Source organism: Cibotium barometz, chromosome 28 (assembly GCF_041138505.1).
Source record: "Cibotium barometz isolate CiBa-2024 chromosome 28, ASM4113850v1, whole genome shotgun sequence".
NCBI lineage: Eukaryota > Viridiplantae > Streptophyta > Polypodiopsida > Cyatheales > Cibotiaceae > Cibotium > Cibotium barometz.
The window spans coordinates 20,282,941-20,303,284 of NC_141073.1; the positions used below are offsets into that span (position 1 = coordinate 20,282,941).

Consider the following 20,344-nt stretch of genomic DNA (forward strand, 5'->3'; position numbering starts at 1 on the left):
GTATGAACATGAACGATGACCATGAACAATGACTTTGAAGCAATTGGCACCCTTTTGTGACCCAATAAGGTTTCAAGGATAAAGCTTAAGGATGCATATGCAATTTTTTTTAAATGAAAATGTTTAATATATTCTTTACTCTCTGTCTATGATGTAGTGAAATGTGAAAAAAAAAAAGAAAAGAAAAGAAAAAGAGAAACAGGGACCGAAAAATTTACAAATTTAGCCAATAAAAGTAATAAGGTTTCAAGGATAAAACCAAAGAAAAATGGTGTCACATATATATAAAATTTCATAAAAAAAATAGCTTTTGGGAAAGAGAACAGAGGCTTTCGATCTGAAGGATCGATGCCCGCATTGAGGCATGCGAGGCGATGGAGCCCTTCACAAAACACAAGGTTATGATATACAGTATTTTCTAGTAGAAGAGAAGAAGACAATCTGCGTTGTTTCTTTCTTTTTTCTGACGATCGATCTTTTCTGAAATAATTTGCCTGCGCACGCACAGGTGTCCCTTCGAGGGGCCAGCGCAAAGGAAATCACAAGGGATGCCCTCTTAGAGAAAGCTGCCTTAGAAAGATCTATCAGAAGCGAGGCAAGGAAAGCTGCTTCAGCTGCTCAACTCATACAGGTAATCTTGACACCTTATACATAAATCACAACAATTTAGTTAATTTGACCATTAATTAGGTATTTATAGATTAGTTTACTATATTACCATCATTCAAAAGATGGTCACAATGTGTAACATGCACACTTTCATGCATATATACAGCTTTGCTTGCATACAATTGCATGGTAGCAAAATGAAACCACACTACATAGTATATGGGGTCTCATTGTTGGGGGTTGATGCAATCTTCCAAACTATGATATACCTTCACAAGATTTGTTCTCTCTTTCCCCCCCCCCCCCCGGAGAGAGATCCTACTAATAGTTAACATTACAACTCGCTCAACGTCCCAGCCACGCTGGTGTCGTGAGCTACAAGATCATCTACGCGGCCCTTTGAAGAGGGCGACGAGCACACTCGACCGCAGAGAGCGGAGGGGCTACACTGGAGTCCTCCTGGGAAAGGCGGCCAGAACACGATCGACGCTGAAAGGGATGCTTATGGAGAGCGCGGATGAGAGGTGCCGCCGAGGGGTCCAAGCAGGGTTTGAACCCAAGTCTTCCCAAGACCTTTCGGTCCTAGGCAAACACTTTACCACTTGGACTATCACCTCTTTGGCACAAGATTTGTTCTCTTGCGCCTAACTAACTTCCAAAGATTGGATTGACTCATCCATACCTTTCACAAATAATGGAACAAGATGGTACTAGTGGATTACACAATGGATTTTCATGGATTTTCTCTAGGGGCATTTGTATGGATAGATTACCAGGTTTTTAGTTTAGTCTTGATTCAACCTTAGCTCAATCGGATCATTTAGATAAACATCCTCTAGTTACATATCTTCTGAAAATGAATTGACCCCACTGAATCTTCCCACAAAGATGGGTCTCATCTAGTCTTGTTTAGTGGCGTTTTTGCATCAGAAGGTTTCCAAGAGTGTTTAGGGCTGAAAGAAGACTACCCAGAGCTTCCGCATGTTACATTGGTATCAGAGCATCAGGCTCAGCAAAGCTAAACACTGATTCAGTCCCATATGATGGTGTACAGGTCCAAGGTACAGGAAAGTACACGGATACGAAGCCCAAGGCAAGGAACACAGAAGCGGGAAGAGCTCCCAGGAGGTTTGTTGGTGGTGTTCCACAGTGCCAAATGGGGATGGCAGGTCCGTGAGCCAGATAGGTTCTCAGGTAACGGTCCCAAGGGAGGTTGATCGTCCAAGGGTGATGTGAGAGTGCCAGACTTAGTTCCAGGAATGAAGACCAAGACGGGGTTCAAAGTCAGGGCAGGAATGGATGGTGGACTAGAGGAACCAGATGCATAGATCTTCATCAGAGACAGAGTGGTTTGGAGAACACGTCGGGATTTCAGAGAAAAGGTTTTGCCAGGGATGGATGATGACAGAGGGACTTCGGGATAGGATTGGGGTGATGACAGTCATCCAAGAGCAGGTTGGATTCCCGTCATCAAGTTTAGCAGAGGGGGATGTCATGTGCATCACAGATGCCATGGACATTCTCAGGGATAGATCCCAAAGACCCATATAAATAGGACCACATGCTCTATGTTTTATTCATTCAATCCCTCTAGGGGTTTGGATCCTTCGAGGTCCCATAGGGGATAGATTTTGGTGTTAACCACCTTTTTTATGAAGGCAGCTCATGGCTGCAGACATGTACCCTTTTTGTACCATAGATTATACTGAATTTCCAGCACTTCTCTCTCTCTCTCTCTCTCTCTCTCTCTCTCTCTCTACCTGTGTTTTTGCATCAGATGGTGCGTTTTTGCATCAGAAGGTTTCCAAGAGTGTTTAGTTCTGAAAGAAGACTACCCAGAGCTTCCGCATGTTACATTGATGCTGGTCGGTTTCTAGATCATGTTGTCGGCTTGTTTTATATTGCTTGCCATTGCTGAAATAGCCTTTTATGTCATCGTTGATGGAAATTGCATTAGCTGGGGGCATCAAGACTGCATTCTTGAATGGGGATTTGCAAGAGGAAGTATATGTAAATTAGTCCATTGGTTTTGAGGTTCCTAGTGAGGAACATAAAGTATGCAGGTTACACAAAGCATTGTATGGATTGAAGCAAGCTCCAAGAGCTTGGTATGATAAGATACATGCTCATTTGACCAGCCAGGGTTATGTATGTGAAGAAAACTGGTGCCAATATTCTCATAGTCATCTTGTATGTAGATGACATGCCCATACCAGGGAATTGTGAAGAAGAAATTTCAGATTTCACGGTTGATTTGAAAGCTGAATTTGATGTTAGATTTGGAGCCTTTACATTACTATCTTGGCTTGTAGTTTTATGCACAGAGATGATGGCATTGTTATGCAACAAATTACGTACATAAAGAGTTTGCTAAAAAGGTTTCACATGAAAGAGTGCAAGCCGCTTTCTCCTCTAGTAGAACCAGGTTTATGGCTCAACATACACAACATTGGTAAACCTTTTGAAGCCGGCATTTACAGCCAAGAAGTGGCATGCCTCATTTACTTGTGGAACATGAGGCCGACATACAAAGAGAGACATTACATGTAAGATGCATTTATTTGAGAGTGAAAACTCCTACCATGCATCCCCACCATGCATTACATGTAAGATGCATTTATTTGAGAGTGAACACACCTCACCACGAATCCCCACCCAATGAAAATTTAATTAATTAAAATTATGTGTGTGTACACACACACACACATATATTTATAAGTACACATATATATGCAGGTAGTGGAGTGAATGTATTTTCAAGAACGTAGAATAGGTTGTTGTTGATGCACACCATGGAATCCAATCAAGTGAAGAACACCATGCTGAAAATGTATCTCATGTATTCCATGGTGGTTAATAGGTTATGCACGTGAGGGACAGCCAACCTGCGGTGGTAAAGAGAGACCGTGGTGACTTTGTGTTGGAGGGACAGGCGTCTTGTGATAAAGAGGTGTAGGACACTAAGAGCAAGATGCCATGCATGTTGAAATGGAAAATCTCAAGAGGCAGTTGTGAGGACAAAAGGACCCGATGTACGAGAGATCAGAGCAAAACAACACAGCATGAAATGGGTGAGTGAGTGTATATATGATGGTGAGTGAAAATATGTACAAGAGGCCCTCTGTTGGAGACTCTGAGTAGAAGACCGGTGCAGAGGCAAAGATGATGTCGGAGCTGAGCAAGGGCACTCTGTGAGGTGGTCGGTGTCGAAGGCTCACATCAGTGGATGCAGAGGCACTCTGAGGTGGTAGTGAGCAGCGGAAGGTGAAGTGATGCAGACTTTGGTGACAAGGGTGTTGCGGTACCCGAAGGGTAATGAAGAGCAGAGAGGGCTACTGTCCGAGTGGTGCAGGCTCTGGTGACGAGGATGTTGCAATACCTGAGTGGTGGTGAGGAGCAGAGAGGGCCGCCGTGTCATGTTTACAGTGTGTATCTACCGTGTGCTACATGCACACAAGACTAGCTTTGAGGTTTGGGGAAGCTTGGAGCTAGGCAGGCAGATTGGCGAGCTGAGTTAGGGATAGACTAACGGGCGGGCACCCAAGTGTGGACGCTCGATGACCGGCCAAGAGCCTATAAAAGGGTGGCCAAGGTTAGTCATTAGTCATATAGAATCTTGCGTGACTTTGTGAGAGCTCTATGGTCAGGAGCCTGGATCTAGTGCAGACGTGCACCAACTTCATGTAGCTGAGGCCGGCAGCAGTCTCGAGGCCCGCGAGGGTAGCTTCGTGGCGGTATGGGACATCACGAGGTAGAGATTGGTCGGTACGTCCATCTAGTTAGCTCAGCTCGTGGCTCGGTGGGGATAGCCAAGTTTTGTGGGCTTGCCCACGGCTGTCAAGATTGGGAGGTGAGTCAGGCCTGCACCCCCGTCTTGTTTGTTTGGTTTGTTTGCAGGTTTCGAGTCATGTACCAGGAGCGTTCTACGAGGAGATCCTATGGGGATTTGACAGTGGTATCAGAGCAAGCCTTGTGAACGAGCAAGTCGATAGGTAGAGAAAAAGAGGTCGAAGAAAAGGTGTGAGTTCGAGAAGCTTGCTGTTTTTTTTGTGCATACTACTGTTTTTCAGATTAAGTATGTTGCTGTTTCATCGAAGAAACCTGCGGTGATGGAGATTGTGGTCTAGAAAGGATTGGCTTGCTTTGCAAGAAGTAGGGCTTAGATGCTTTTAACTGTATGAACAGTTTGAAGAGAGAAAAACAAGGAAAAGCATGTCGGCTGTTTGTAAGAGAGAGAGAGAGAGAGAGAGAGAGAGAGAGAGAGAGAGAGAGAGAGAAGGTTGCCGGCTGTAGCTGTGTAGCCCTTGTATGTGCAGCCAGGGCTGGTGATTATTTGCAGTCGCTGGCGGGCTGTTACACATGGTCTAGCGCACGTGTGCAAGCGTTGGTGCGCAGGTTGGCACAGGCGCCCCTATGATGTGCAGGTGGCCAGGTATACGCACAGGTACACGCAGGCAGACAGTCGTGTGCAAGACATGTGCGCAGGCGGCAGCGCTAGCCAAGCGATCGCAGGCGTACACAGGCAGTCGACAGATTCCCTTCGTGCGCACAAACGTTGCAGGCGGCACACGTGGGCAGTCGACGGGTGGTACGCAGGCAGGCAGGCGGCTCTCTAGTCCGTGCGCGTAGGCGTGTAGTACACGTTTGCAGCCGGGCTCGTATACGCAGGCAGACACGCAGCGCACAGGTGTCAGACAAGCGGGCGCAGCAGAAAACACAAAAAGCAGGTGTAGTTTTTTTTAAGGTTTTGTTTTTTTTTAAAAAGAAAGAAAGAAAAAAACTACGCTATCTTGCTTTCGTTTTTTTTGGCTAAACCTTAGTAAAGGGTTTAAAGACCCACTTTAGGCTTTATAGTTGTTTTTTTAAAGAAAACAGAATATACATACATACATACATACATACATACATACATACATACATACATACATACATACATATATATATATATATATATATATATATATATATATATATAATCATGTGTTAAAATTAGATTTCCAAGAATTTAAAGTTGCTCTCGAAGCTTCTTCCTTGGAATGTCAAGCACAAATTGCCGCGCAGATGTAGGCTTTGGAGAACTTTGTTGACCACTACCCTATCTACTCTTTCGGGTATGGATACCTTGGCATGTGCTTTAGATCCCAACATTACTCCGGAACAGTTCGGGGGCGAGCAAAAGCAGCGTACCAAGGAGATAGTGGACACTTGGCTACATAAGTGGCAAGTACATTTTCAGTTCCATCCATATGACGATGGGAAAAAGATCCAATTAGCAGCAGGTTTCCTCTCAGGCAAAGCTTTGCTTTGGTGGAAAGAACTCAATCCTAAACCAACGACTTGGGCACAGTTCGAAGATGTCTTCAAGAAAGAATTCCTCAAGGAGGATGATTATGATGTTGCCCTGTTACTACTTTGACCATGACCTCGCAGAACCTCACTTATGAGGTCTACCTCCAGAAATTTAGGGACTTGCAGATGAAAGCTACGAAGATGGATCCCACAACTCTTTTGGGATTCTTCATAGCCGGTTTACCCGACTCATATTGTTTACAAGTTAAAACAACAAATGGAAAACTTTGGATGAAGCCATTCATTTCGCTTGTATCTATGACGATCCAATGGTCTCTTCCAAGTCTAAACCCGTTACTAAGCAGGGGAACAAGCACAAAAGGAAGTTCTCCGCACCAATGGCTAGCACGACTGAAGGAAAGTCTTTGGACCAACCTTCGAAGAATTAAACTTCGACACTAGCGAAGAAGAAATGTCTCCTTGAAGCTTTGAAGCTCAAGAAGGAGGGACGTTGTTTCATCTGCGAAGAAAAAGGACACATGCGTAACGAGTGCCCGAAGCAAAAGGGTGCAAAGAACAATGCAGGATCCAAGCCAAAGATAGCTAACCAGTTGTCTTTGACAGATATGTCAGTTACTGTACTTTCTCGCCCTAGTACATGTTCTAATTGTTTGTTCAACTCTAAAGTTTTTGGCTTGCATGATCTTCTCTGACTTTATGGAGAAGTGAATGGCCATAGAATCCATGTTCTTCTAGACCCTGGCAGCTCACACAACTTTGTTAACTACAAACTTGTGCAGAAATTGGGTCTTGATACGACACCCAACAATCATACCTATGAGGTACGCCTACCTGCGGGTTGGCAATATGGGATCGAAAGGTGGAGATGCTACCAATCCGGATTCAGGACTACAAAGATACTCTGGAATGCTATATTATGCACCTAGAACATGTAGACTTGTTATTAGGGATTGAGTGGTTTAAGACTCTTCAAGTCCAGATAGATTGGTCTAGTCATATTTTTTCTTTTCAACATAGGAACACCCAGTATAGTATCTTAGGTGATTGTATACATCCCTCTCAGGGACCTCTTGTAAATACAGTTGATTTTGGTAATATAATGGATTCTTCTTTGTATACTGCTTTCCATTGTGTATTGATTCCACTTTCTTCATTTCTCATACCTTGTATGGATGTCAATGAATTAAGTGTATTTGAAAGCAAAGAATTACAGAAGATACTTGATTCATTTCAAGATGTATTTCCTAAGGAACTGCTATCAAGCTTACCACTTGAAAGGGTGGTAGATCATCGTATTGACCTGATCCCTCGTGCTCATTAGTATTCCACCTTACAGGATGAGCCAAGTTGAGGAAGATGAGTTGGCTAAACAACTCGAAGGTTATTTGAGGATGGGCCAGATCCGTCCAGGTAAATCACCTTGGGGTACACCTGTGTTGCTTAGGAGAAAGAAGGACAACACCTGGAGAATGTGTATAGATTACAAGAGATTGAACAAGCTAACAATTAAGAACTGTTATCCTCTCCCTAGATCAGATGACTTGATTGACCGGTTAGCAGAAGCGAAATATTTCACGAAGATAGATTTGCGTACTGGCTATCACCAGATACGCCTTCATGAAAAGGCATGTCGAAAGAACCGCCTTTCGAACTAGGTATGGCCATTACGAGTTTCTCGTATTACCTTTTGGGTTAACCAATGCTCCAGCCACTTTCTAGCAAATGATGAACGATCTTTTTCGTGAACATTTGGGAAAATTTGTGGTTGTGTTCTTGGATGATATTTTGATATATAGTTATACTCTTGAGGATCACGTTAGACACCTCACGATTGTCTTAACTATTTTAAGATAGAATCGACTATATGCTAAATTAAGTAAATGTGAGTTTTTCATGACAGACATCATTTACTTGGGACACAAGATCACTAGAGATGGATTGAGCATTGACTATGACCGAGTTCAGAAGGTTTTGGACTAGCCTATACCGCGAACAGTGAAACAACTTCGTTCTTTTCTCGTTTTTGTTGTTTTTCTTCGGAAATCTGTGCGGGAGTACTCTGAGCTCACACTACCGACCGATGACCGACTTGTTGAAAGATCGTGGACGTAAGTCAAATCAGTCTATCACTTGGAATAACGATTTAGATATGGCCTTCAGACTTTTGAAAGATGAAGTCAAGGAAGCACCTATCTTAGCATTACCGACCCTAGTTGGCCTTATGTTCTTGAAACTGATGCCAGTGACTATGCCATCGGGGCTGCTCTATTTCAAGATGGTAGACCTGTTGCTTTTGAATGTAAAAAGCTAGACGACACTCAATCTCGTTGGCCAACCTTTGAGAAGGAGCTTTATGCTGTGATTCACGCTCTCAAGGTTTGGAGACATTATTTATATGGCTCCAAGTTTGTGGTATTGACTGATCATCAGTTAATCAAGTATGTGTGTGACGCGGACGATTTGAGAGGAAGGAAAGCTCGATGGGCTGAATTAATGCAAGATTTTGATTTTGAGATTTGTTATAGAAAAGGGTCCATGAATAGTGTTGCAGATGCGCTAGAGGTGAATACTTTGTCGTTCACCGAGATTTCTATTGACTTATTTCAACCATTGAGAGGGCTTTGCAAGACTGATAGTTATTTTGGTCCATTTTAGCAGAAGATCCAGGACGGGAGCTCATTGATTGACCAAGATCGATGACTGAGCAGTCTACTGTAACTCGCGGCGGGTGCCCGGGGGACTAGGGCCTTTGACACACTTGTTGATACCATCAATGCATATTAAAACACTTAAACATGGCCATAGCCTTAACACATCCATCATCACTTTGCATAAAACATAAAAGCTGGACAAAACATCCACAAATGCTGAAAATGGATGTTGCACATGTGACACCACATAGAGGTCGGAATGGGCCGACCCCCCCCCTTGAGTATTTTGTTACCCAAGGAGAATAATATCATGTACAAGCTTTGAGGGCCTTACTCTCCCCACGGGAGATGCCGGATTATCCATATACAAATGTCATAACACAGCCCAACACGAGGCAACCAAGCCGGAACATAGGCTGTAGAAAAGCGAGCCAACAACATAATCCATATACCTTCGTGTGGGTACTGATTCTTCCCCAAAAACCACGGGTCTTCATGCAATAGAGCTGGTACAGCAAGTACAACTCTCCATTTAGTCGGTACAGCAGGTACAATGGTTGGTACAGCCGGTATAGTGGTTGGTACAGTAGGTACAATGGTTGGTACAGTCGGTATGGTGGTTGGTACAGAAGGTACTACAAGTATAAATGTTGGTACAACATGTATAGTGACTAGTATAGCAGGTACAATGGTTGGTACAACAAGTACAGAAGCTGGTACAGCCAGTACAATGGGTGGTACAGCAAGTACAAGGACTTGTACAGCCAATACAATGGCTAGTACAGCAGGTACTAAGGCTGGTACAACAAGTACAATGGCTAGAAATCATAATAAATGATTAAATACCCTTGCCTTCAGTATTTCTTCACGATGGAAGCCTCCAAAACAGTCCCCAACAGCGGGTATGCAGCCTTCAAGAGAGAGAAAGAGAGTAGCCATCATTAGGGGAGCCTGTAACGGTGGTAGAGGCTAGTGTACACCAAGAGAGCCTCTCTTAATGAAGAGAGAGGGCTCCAATTTATAGATTTGGGCCTCCCATGAGCTAAAATGGCAAGAGAAGGCTACAATGACAAGTGGAGAGCCACACAATAGCTGAAGTGACAAGTGTGAGGCCACTTGTCTCACTTTGGTCCACTTTCTTGCCACATGTCCCAATCTAAGAGATGGATTCTTCCATAAACTTTCTCTCTAAAAATATCCCAACTGGTAGGCATTCTGGCATAGGCACTTTGCCAACTCTTGGTATTTGCTCAATTCGAGATGTAATGACGCGAACATAATTTCCATCGGAGTCGTGTCAAAAATAGCAACTCTCCTAAATTTTAGGAGTGTGGTCCTTTGTATTCTAGGATAATCTCCCATTGCCAAAGCTTGTACTTTCTAAATATTTAGACATCCTGGAGTCAACCAGACCCTTTTCATACTGGGAAATGTCCAGGCTGGTGACACCTACCATTCAAGCTGCAGGAGGCCAGTGGATGATTCGGAATGGTTTACTATTCCGTAATGACAAAATTTGTGTACCAGAGATCCCGGACATTTAGTCCAACATTCTTAAGGGGTGTCACGGCGCCTCTTCTGTTGGACACCCTGGGGTACACAGGACATTATCGTTAGTGAAACACACTTTTTATTGGCCAAAGATGAAAGGGTATGCAGAAGATTATGTTCTCAACTGTCAAGTTTGTCAAGCAAATAAAGCTGAACGCTTTAGACAGGCTGGGTTGTTGCATACTTTGCAAATCCTAGGTAATAAATGGGAAAGTATTTCCATGGATTTTATTACCGGATTGCCAAGAACACATCAAGGCCACGATTCTATTTGGGTTGTGGTAGATCGCTTGACAAAAATGGCTAGATTTTTACCGACCCGGAAGACCATTACAGCTACGCAATTAGCAAGGCAGTTTATCGAGCAATTGTTTAGACTGTACGGTGTGTGGACAAAATGGGAGTTGGTAATGTGTACATACGTGTGCATGGCGTGTGTGAAGGTTTTGCTTTTGAGAGCATTGCCAGGTGTACAGAGTAGATGGTATTGATGTGAGCATGTACAGGCCTGTCCGGTGAGAGGTCCACTGGAGATGATATCAGCTGCTTGGTCGTCTTGAAGTGTGTGCGCGTCCAAGAAATAGAATGGGCATCGAAGCTGTGTTTGAAGGTGTATGGAGGCTTGGGCCATAAAATATTGATGTGGCCAATGTAGCTTGAGCATAAGTGTGAAAAAGAATATAATTGCGGCCATTTTGTAGGCCTTAAAAGAAATAAAAAATAAATAACGTGGCCAGCTGGTGGTATGCGTGGAGGTTTGAGTGGCTGCCAGCGAAGAAGTCCAGAAGTTGGCGAAGCATGGAAGTCGGTAGCTGCAAATAAAGGTGAAGGTCGCCTTGTGATTGTTTTTGGGAGGACTCTCTGGCCTAGCTGCAGGACAGAACCAAAAGGAAGGCTGGCGCAGAATAGTGGTGTGACTGCTGGCGACTGAGAGAAAAAAACAGGCTCTTGGGCGACTGGAGGGCGCTGCTCTCAGTGGATGGTGTCGAAGAGATTGGCGGGTTCTTCCAGAAGACCTCCAAGGCAGTGGCTGGGGTGTGCGCATGGGACGATAAGGAGTGGTTTATGTTTTGCTGGAGCGGTCTGCAGGTGGTGACGACGCCTGGGGAACGTCGAAACAGGCCGAGGATACAGAGGGACTTGTGTGGTGACTGGCACAGGCGACGGTAAAGGGTTGGTTTACTCGCCGGCGGTGGCTGGTAGGGAGGACGAAGAGACCCTTTACGTGTAGGGGTGTGGCGTTTGCCGCCTGGGGAAGCAAGACGCCTAGAAGGGTAGCCAGTGGTGGCTGAAGCAAAACAAGGATTGAGGGAGACTTGGGTTGGATTCTGTGGGGGCTAACTGTAGGTGGTGGTGGCGGTTGGTAGCCAAGGGGAGAGTGCGAAGGGGAGAGTTGGGAGGTTTTTTTAGAAACTTTGGGTTTTGCACGATATTGCTTGGGCTGGCGCAGCGCAGAGAGGGCTGATGGTAGTCAAACGGTGAAGAAAGAGAGAACGTGGACTGCTGAGAAGTAGAAAGGAGGACGCCATCTGCAGCGAACAGTGAAGGAAGGCAAGACTGTTGACAGCAGCAACTGTTGGGTGCATGTGTGGACTGTGAAGGCAGGGAAGATTACAGAGCTCAGGGAACATCTCAATACTGCTCCACTGTCGAAGAGCCATGCTGCTGCTGTCGTGGAGATGAGGAGAGAAAGACATCAGGCTGCTGTTCATGTGTGAACATGAGGAAGGTGCCAAGGATGCTTGCTGTGTATAGCTGTGTAGAGCTAATTGAGAAGCAAGAGAGAGAGAGAAAGTGTGTGGTTTTTGTGGATTTCTATCTTCTGAAGTTTCAGGCAAGGAGTGTTGTTTTTTTGCTGATCAGCTGTAGCTGGTGTTAAGGATCTGTTCTGAAATACAAGTCTTGTTCATGCTTTTTGGTCTGATGTTCTGGTGTGTTTATATGCGTGTGTGGAAGTGTGGCATCCTATAAGGGCGTAAACAGCTTTACTGCTTCCGTGCCATCACTTTTTGGTGCCTCCACAGAGGAGCAGATTTCCTCTGGTTTGTGAAAGAAGACAGGGGCTGTGTGAAGCAAGATTTGGAAAGATGGCTTAGGATTTTCCGGAGTATTGGGGATTGCCACAAGAGAGTGTAGTCAGGTTTCTGGAGAAGATGGAATTTACAGCCTTGATGAAAGACAGGGCAACCCCGGAGATCCTTTCTCAGATTTTGACTTATTGCTTGCAGGGTGATGCAAAAACATGGCTACAAATGTTCGTGACTACACACAGGAACATTCATCAACAGGATCCTGAGTACCGTGTAGTCAGAGCTGCATTTTTGGCACAGTTTGCCCGTGTGAGGAGTCCGAATGAAGTGTGGAAGGAGTTGTGTAACATTCAGCAGAAGGACGGTCAGGATGTGGATCAGTATCTTATAGAGTTTGGTAGACTGTGGAGTCTATGGTGTGAGGCTTTGATTCCTGAAGTACCCCCGCAGATGATAAAGGGAGACCGGTTTGTGGCTGGTCTGGAGCCAACCCTCCGTCTGAAGGTGGAGCTGAAGAACCTGGATTGCTTTGAGGAGGCTGTCAGAGTAGCTCGAGAGGAGTGGAAGGTGAAGCGTCTGAGGCAGATGGGAATACAGGAAGAGCCGAAGAAGTTTGTGAAGATGCCAGAGATTGAGAGTATACATCCTGAAAGGGAAGCTGCTGTTGTTCATGAACAGGAGGACACTTTGAAGAGGGACATACATGATGCAGTGTAGCTCATGAAGTCTCTAAGTTTGAATTGGATGGAAGCAGGTGGAAAGGGAAGAAGCCGAGGTGCACCAAATAATAGAAGAGACAATATGTCAACAGGTGAAGGGAATATGGGAGGAACAGGGAGAAGACGGGGCTACTATTTAAGCAATGTCCAATGCTGGAACTGTGGAGAGCGGAGACATATCAGCCCTCAATGTGACAAACCGCCCAGAGCAGGTGGTGGAATGTATCCTGTGATGCAGAGGACTAATGATAGATCGGGGGATCATAGTGTTGAAGTAAAAGATCCAAATCAACCCTCTACCAGTGGAGTTAAATGGGAGGATAAAGGAAAGGGACCGGCTCTCAGCTTGATAGGAGTGGAGACCATTCCAGAGATCATGCCTGTGGCCAAGAGGACGAGGAGTACAATGGCAGAACCTGAACCATCTTCTAAGAAAGGTAAACATGTCCAATTTGATATAAGCCCTCAACCAAAGAAGAAGAAGAGGAAGCCAAGAAGACATTATAAAACTTCAGATTTGCATATTGGTCAAGGTCAGGAGGAGTATACATTGATGGGAGATTTAAAGGGAAGGGTAGCCAATATAACTTTTGCCCAATTGCTTGGATTGTGTCCGAAGCTTAAGAGAGAGTGGAAGAAGTTGGCAAATCCGAGGAAAGTAAATGAGCAGGAGCCCACACAAGGCGAAATGAAAGTCTGTGGAAGACCTTCCTGATATTTGTCCATCAGTTGATGCTTGGTGTGGAAGTGTGAGTGTTGGAGAAGCATATGTTGATGGCGGTGCACAAATCAGTGTAATGACTTAGTCCTGTATGGAGAGACTGGGGTTAAAGCTGAATGCTAGTTCAGATTTTAGACTCCGTTTAGCAAATCATGCAAAAGTGAAGTGTTTGGGTATATGTACAGAAGTGCCAGTGATTGCTTTTGGTGTGGTTTGCAACATAAATTGCCATATTATGCCGGCTGGTTTGGGAGCTTATCCATTGATTTTGGGCAGACCTTGGCTCAGACAGGTGGGTGCCATTCAAAATTGGAAAAGGGGAACTATAACAGTACATAATAAGAGAGGAAGAGCCAAGAAGTTCAACATGAGTAGTAAGCGGGAAATGAAGAGTGAGCCTGAAGAAATAAGTGCTGATGAGTATACAGATAGTGAAACTGAAGAAGAGAGTTCTACTTCTGATGATGAGAGTCAGGTATCATTTATAATGAAGGAAGAAAATGAGCATGTGATGCAAGCTGAAGAGGAGATAAAGAAGGAAGAAGAGAGCAGACTTGAAGATATGGACAGTCTGATGCAGCCTCCATCACCCAGTGCAGAGAAAGAGAAGCTGTTACAGGGCATGCTGAATCCTAGATTACAGCTAGTGGAGAAAGAAGAGTATATGAAGGTAATACATAAATTCCCTCATTTGTTCATTACTTCATATGAAGAGATCCGAGGATTCACATGTGAACCAATGCCTATAGTATTGAAAGAGGATGTGAGGCCAGTGTTTCAGAAACTGAGGAGGATAAATAGAGAGCTATTGCCTGTATTAAGAGAGGAGCTGAGTAAGTTGTTAAAAGCAGGGTTAATTTATCCAGTAGATCACTCAGATTGGGCAAATCCAGTGGTCTTTACTCCAAAGCATACAGGTGGGTGGAGAGTTTGTATTGATTACAAGCCTCTGAATGCTGCAACAAAAAGCAATCACTATTCTCTGCCGTTCATTGATGATATTTTGGACAGGGTAGCTGGATATGAGAGGTATAGTGTATGCGATGGCTTCTCTGGGTATTTTCAGATCTCAATTGCTGAGGAAGACCAGGCTAAAACCACTATCATTACACCGTGGGGTTGCTTCTGTTATCGAGTAGTACCATTTGGTTTGAAAAATGCACCCTCGTGGTATCAGAGGAACACTGATAGAGTACTTGCACCTCTTATAGATCATTTTGTGAGAGCTTTTTTGGATGATATATGTGTATATAGTTCTCAAAAAGAGCATAGTAATAAATTGGAGCAAGTATTTTCTAAACTGGATGATGCAGGTGGACAGCTGAATCCAAAGAAGTGTCATTTAGGATATTCAAAGGTGAAGCTGTTGGGGCATATGATATCTCAGAATGGAATTGAACCTGATCTAGAGAAGATAAAAGCTCTTATCTTATTATCTGCACCATCAACATCTAGGCAGCTGCAGACTTTTGTCCAGAAGGTAAAATATATGGCAAGATTTGTTCCTTTAATGTCTCAACTGCTTTACCCTCTTCAGCAGGCTATGAAGAAAGAACCATTGCAATGGAATGAAGAATGCGAGGAAGTGTTTGAGAAAGTGAAAGAAGTATTGGGAGGTATTTCCAGTGTAAAAGCTTCAGATTTCTCTCAGGTCTTTTATGTGAATCCATCTTTTGGTCCGGATGTAGTTGGAGCAATCTTAATGCAGAGAGGAGATGAATCCAGATATATGAAGCCTGTGTATTATGCAAGTAGAGTGAAGACAGAAGCAGAGAGGAAATATACTGAAGCTGAATTGGTTTTGTCAAGTCTGGTGTATGCTTGCAGGAAATTCAGGTCATATCTTCTGATGAGACCATTTGTGGTGCTGACAAACTATACTCTACTCCCTCAGCTGGTGAATGGTACTTCACTCTCAAAGGTATGATGCGATGGTTAGTGGAGCTTCAAGAATATGATTTCTCATTTTTGATTGAAGATACTTGCAAGGCAACTCTGGCAGATCTTCTAACATACAAGGACGGTCCGATACTGGTGAAGAAAGTGGATTCAAAGATAGAAAAAGAGGAACAAATTATCATTCCTGGAGCTCATGTTTTATTCTTTGACGGTTCATATAAGAGGAGCATACATCAAGCCACCGGGGGGTATATAATCCAGGATTCAGAAGGCGGGCTGATTCTAAAGGATGGGATACTTGTGGAAGCTGAAAGTAACAACGAGGCTGAATACACAGCATTGTTTCAAGGGCTGCAGGCTGCTTTAAAACAAAAAATTCAAAAGCTAATCATAAAGGGAGATTCTCTATTAGTAGTAAAGCAGGTCTTGGGTAGCTAGCGAGCAAAGAATCCGAGATTAAAAGAATGTCTGGCTGATGTTAGAAGGCTGCTACATCAATTTACAGCATGGAGTATTCGACATGTGCGGCGGGAGGAAAATCATATGGCACATGAGTTGGCTCAGGAGGCAATTAATCAGGATCCAGTAATTGCAAAAATTGAAGAGCCATTATACAGAGGGAGGGAATACCTGTCCAGAGTGGTGGATTACTTACTCTCAGGTCGCTTGCCTGAAGAGCTCAAAAAAGGCCAAAAGTATCATTTTATCAGGAAAAGTAAGCATTATGTCATGATTGGAGATGAATTATACATGCAAGGAGCTGATCAGGTATTAAGAAGAATTCCCTGGAAGGAAGAAATTTATTATATTCTATCTTCAAATCATGAGGGAGCATGTGGGGGTCATTATGCATTTAAGATCACCTTGCAGAAGATATTACTGGAGGGTTATGTATGGCCTTCCATTCAGAAGGATATTCAGCACTGGTGCAGGTCTTGTCACGAGTGCCAGAGAATGGGGAAGAGAATCTTAAAAATGGAGTCGAGAAATATCATGCTGGTATATGACATTTTTGAAAGATGGGGAGTAGATGCAGTTGGACCACTTCCCAGGACAGCCAGAGGAAAGTGTCATGTGCTTACTGCGGTGGATTACCTATCAAAATGGGCAGAAGTGAAGGCAGTGAAGAGAGTGGATAGTAAAGAGGTGGCTGATTTTGTGTATGAACATATATGCTGCAGATTTGGTATTCCTCGGGAGATATTATCAGATAATGGTCTTCAATTTCGAGGAGAGGTAGTTGACCATTTATGTAGAAGATTGAATATCAACCACAAGTACTCCACTCCTTATCACCCTCAATGCAATGGCTTGAATGAAAGATTCAATGGTGAATTTAAGCTGATGATAACCAAAATGACAGAAGGCCATATCAAGAATTGGGATATAGAGATGAATCGTGTATTATGGGCATACAGGGTTGCAGTAAAATCTGGTACACAATTCTCGCCCTTTCATTTAGTTTATGGGAAAGAAGCACTCATGCCTATTGATGTGGAAATTCCAGCTTTGAAGCTTCTGATTGAAGAGGACATGAGCCTATTAATTGTTACAGAGAAAGATTACTAGCCTTGCAAATAGTCCAGTTGGACAGAGAGCTAGCATTTGATCACTATGCGGCTATGCAATTGAAAAGACAAGAGAGAGAGAATGAGAAGGTGGAGCAGAAAGAAATTGAAGAGGGTGATCTGGTTCTCAGGTATAATAGCAAGCTGGATAGTACTTTTCATACTGCATTCCAGACAAAGTGGGAAGGTCCGTATAAAGTTGAGAGAAAATTTGATAATGGGAGTTATCAGCTTGCTGATTTGAATGGAAAGAAGCATAAAAGGAGAGTGAATGGTTTACGACTGAAGAAATATTTTGCTCGATTGATGTTAGCCTTAAAAGAAGAAGATCAGGAAGCTTATGATGCATGTCAGGAGGTTATGGAGAGTACAGAGGAAGATCTGAATATTTCATCCCTGTTTATACAGCTGCTGGACATGAAGTCGGCAGTTGCAGATAAAGGTGAAGGTCGCCTTGTGATTGTTTTTGGGAGGACTCTCTGGCCTAGCTGCAAGACAGAACCAAAAGGAAGGCTGGCGCAGAATAGTGGTGTGATTGCTGGCGACTGAGAGAAAAAAACAGGCTCCTGGGCGACTGGAGGGCGCTGCTCTCAGTGGATGGTGTCGAGGAGATTGGCGGGTTCTTCCAGAAGACCTCCAAGGCAGTGGCTGGGGTGTGCGCAAGGGACGATAAGGAGTGGTTTATGTTTTGCTGGAGCGGTCTGCAGGTGGTGACGACGCCTGGGGAACGTCGATAACAGGCCGAAGATACAGAGGGACTTGTGTGGTGACTGGCGCAGGCGACAGTAAAGGGTTGGTTTACTCGCCGGCGGTGGCTGGTAGGGAGGACGAAGAGACCCTTTACGTGTAGGGGTGTGGCGTTTGCCGCCTGGGGAAGCAAGACGCCTAGAAGGGTAGCCAGTGGTGGCTGAAGCAAAACAAGGATTGAGGGAGACTTGGGTTGGATTCTGTGTGGGCTAACTGTAGGTGGTGGTGGCGGCTGGTAGCCAAGGGGAGAGTGCGAAGGGGAGAGTTGGGAGGTTTTTTTAGAAACTTTGGGTTTTGCACGATGTTGCTTGGGCTGGCGCAGCGCAGAGAGGGCTGATGGTAGTCAAACGGTGAAGAAAGAGAGAACGTGGACTGCTGAGAAGTAGAAAGGAGGACGCCATCTGCAGCGAAGCAGTGAAGGAAGGCAAGACTGTTGACAGCAGCAACTGTTGGGTGCATGTGTGGACTGTGAAGGTAGGGAAGATTACAGAGCTCAGGGAACATCTCAATACTGCTCCACTGTCGAAGAGCCATGCTGCTGCTGTCGTGGAGATGAGGAGAGAAAGACATCAGGCTGCTGTTCATGTGTCAACATGAGGAAGGTGCCAAGGATGCTTGCTGTGTATAGCTGTGTAGAGCTAATTGAGAAGCAAGAGAGAGAGAGAAAGTGTGGGGTTTTTGTGGATTTCTATCTTCTGAATTTTCAGGCAAGGAGTGTTGTTTTTTTGCTGATCAGCTGTAGCTGGTGTTAAGGATCTGTTCTGAAATACAAGTCTTGTTCATGCTTTTTGGTCTGATGTTCTGGTGTGTTTATATGCGTGTGTGGAAGTGTGGCATCCTATAAGGGCGTAAACAGCTTTACCACTTCCGTGCCATCAACGGGTTATCGCAGGACATAGTCAGTGATAGGGACTCTAAGTTTACGAGTGATTTTTGGAAACTTGTTTTTGAGAAGTTGGAAACAACTTTGAATTTGAGTTCCTCACATCATCCTCAATCTGATGGCCAGACTGAAAGAGTGAATGAGATTTTGGAGGATATGCTTCGAGCATATGTATCCAAAAGACAGAGTTCATGGGAGGATTATCTTCCTATGTTAGAATTTGCATATAACAGTACTAAGCATACGAGTACAGGTTTTAGTCCTTTCATGCTTATGTATGGTTTTTAACCTAGATCACCTGTTACAGTGGGATTCTTAGGACTTCAGCATGATGCAGCACGTACGCAAGATATGCAAGAAATGTTATAAGTTGCGAAGGAATCTATCAGAAGTGCTCAAGACCGAGACAGATTTTATTCTAATAGACATCGTTCACCCAAAGAGTTCTCTGAAGAAACGATGATGTATTTGCGAGTTTTGAAAGATTCCGAGACTTTACGGACAGGTCGATCTCCAAAATTATCCCCTAGATACTGTGGACCATTTCGTATTACACGATGGATTGGTTCAGTTGCATATAAATTGGATTTGCCTTCTTATGTGAAAGTTCATCTTGTATTTCATGTCAGCAGACTTAAGGAAGTACTGGGTGGAACAGACCAGTTAGTTACTCCTCAAGAAATCATAGATGTTGAGGACATTACATTGTTCCACACGAACCTGAAAAGATTCTTGGATTTCGTGAAAGAAGATTGCGTAATACGCTTATCACGGAATACAAGATCAAGTGGAAGGATCGTGTTGAGGAGGACGCTACATGGGAGACATTGACTACTCTTTAGAGAGATTACCCTGGCTTTTTAGTGAGCTCAGGAGTGAGCTCTTAGAGGAAGGGGAGTATGTCATGTGCACAGTGTGTATCTACCGTGTGCTACACGCACACAATTCGAGGTTAGGGCAATCTTGGAGCTAGGCAGGCAGATTGGCGAGCTGAGTTAGGGATAGACTAACAGTCGGGCACCCAAGTATGGATGGGCGGGCACCCAAGTGTGGACGCCTGATGACCGGCCAAGAGCCTATAAAAGGGTGGCCAAGGTTAGTCATTAGTCATATAGAGTCTCGCGTGACTTTGTGAGAGCTCTATGGTCAGGAGCTTGGATCTAATGTAGACATGCACTTGCTTTATGCAACCGAGGCCGACAGCAGTCTCGAGGACCGCGAGGGTAGCTTCGTGGCGGTATGGGACGTCACGAGGTAGAGATTGGTCGGTACGTCCATCTAGTTAGCTCAGCTCGTGGCTTGGTGTGGGGACAGCCAAGTTTTGTGGGCTTGCCCACGGCTGTCAAGATTGGGAGGTGAGTCAGGCCTGCACCCCCGTCTTGTTTGTTTGGTTTGTTTGCAGGTTTCGAGTCATGGACTAGGAGCGTTCTACAAGGAGATCCTATGGGGATTTGACACGCCGTCCCTAGTGGCGTCGAATGAAGATTAGGAGAGAGGGCTGCCATCCTGATGATGTGAAATGGTGAGCAAAGAGCGGGCTGCTGTCCCAAGTTGTGAATTGAAGAGAAAACGCTGATGTGCTCCATGTAGCAGAGAGGGCTGATGTCCCATGAGCTGATGTAAAATGCAGGTGTGCTCTATGTAGCAAAGAGGGCT

General features: G+C 44.4%; 1 protein-coding gene across 11 annotated transcripts in view; it reads left to right on the forward strand.

Moving 5' to 3' along the window:
- Nucleotides 1-253: 253 nt before the first annotated feature.
- Nucleotides 254-20,344, forward strand: part of UPL7 (ubiquitin-protein ligase 7) — a 78,681-nt gene continuing 58,590 nt past the window's right edge. For all 11 annotated transcript variants that reach the window (XR_015269453.1, XR_015269456.1, XR_015269452.1 and 8 more), the window contains exons 1-2: nt 254-398; nt 509-631. Coding sequence is in view for 4 of the 11 variants with exons in the window: in XM_086822165.1 (XP_086678291.1) it covers nt 375-398; nt 509-631 (147 nt within the window). In the remaining 7 variants the exon portion in view is untranslated. The remainder of the gene's footprint in view (nt 399-508; nt 632-20,344) is intronic.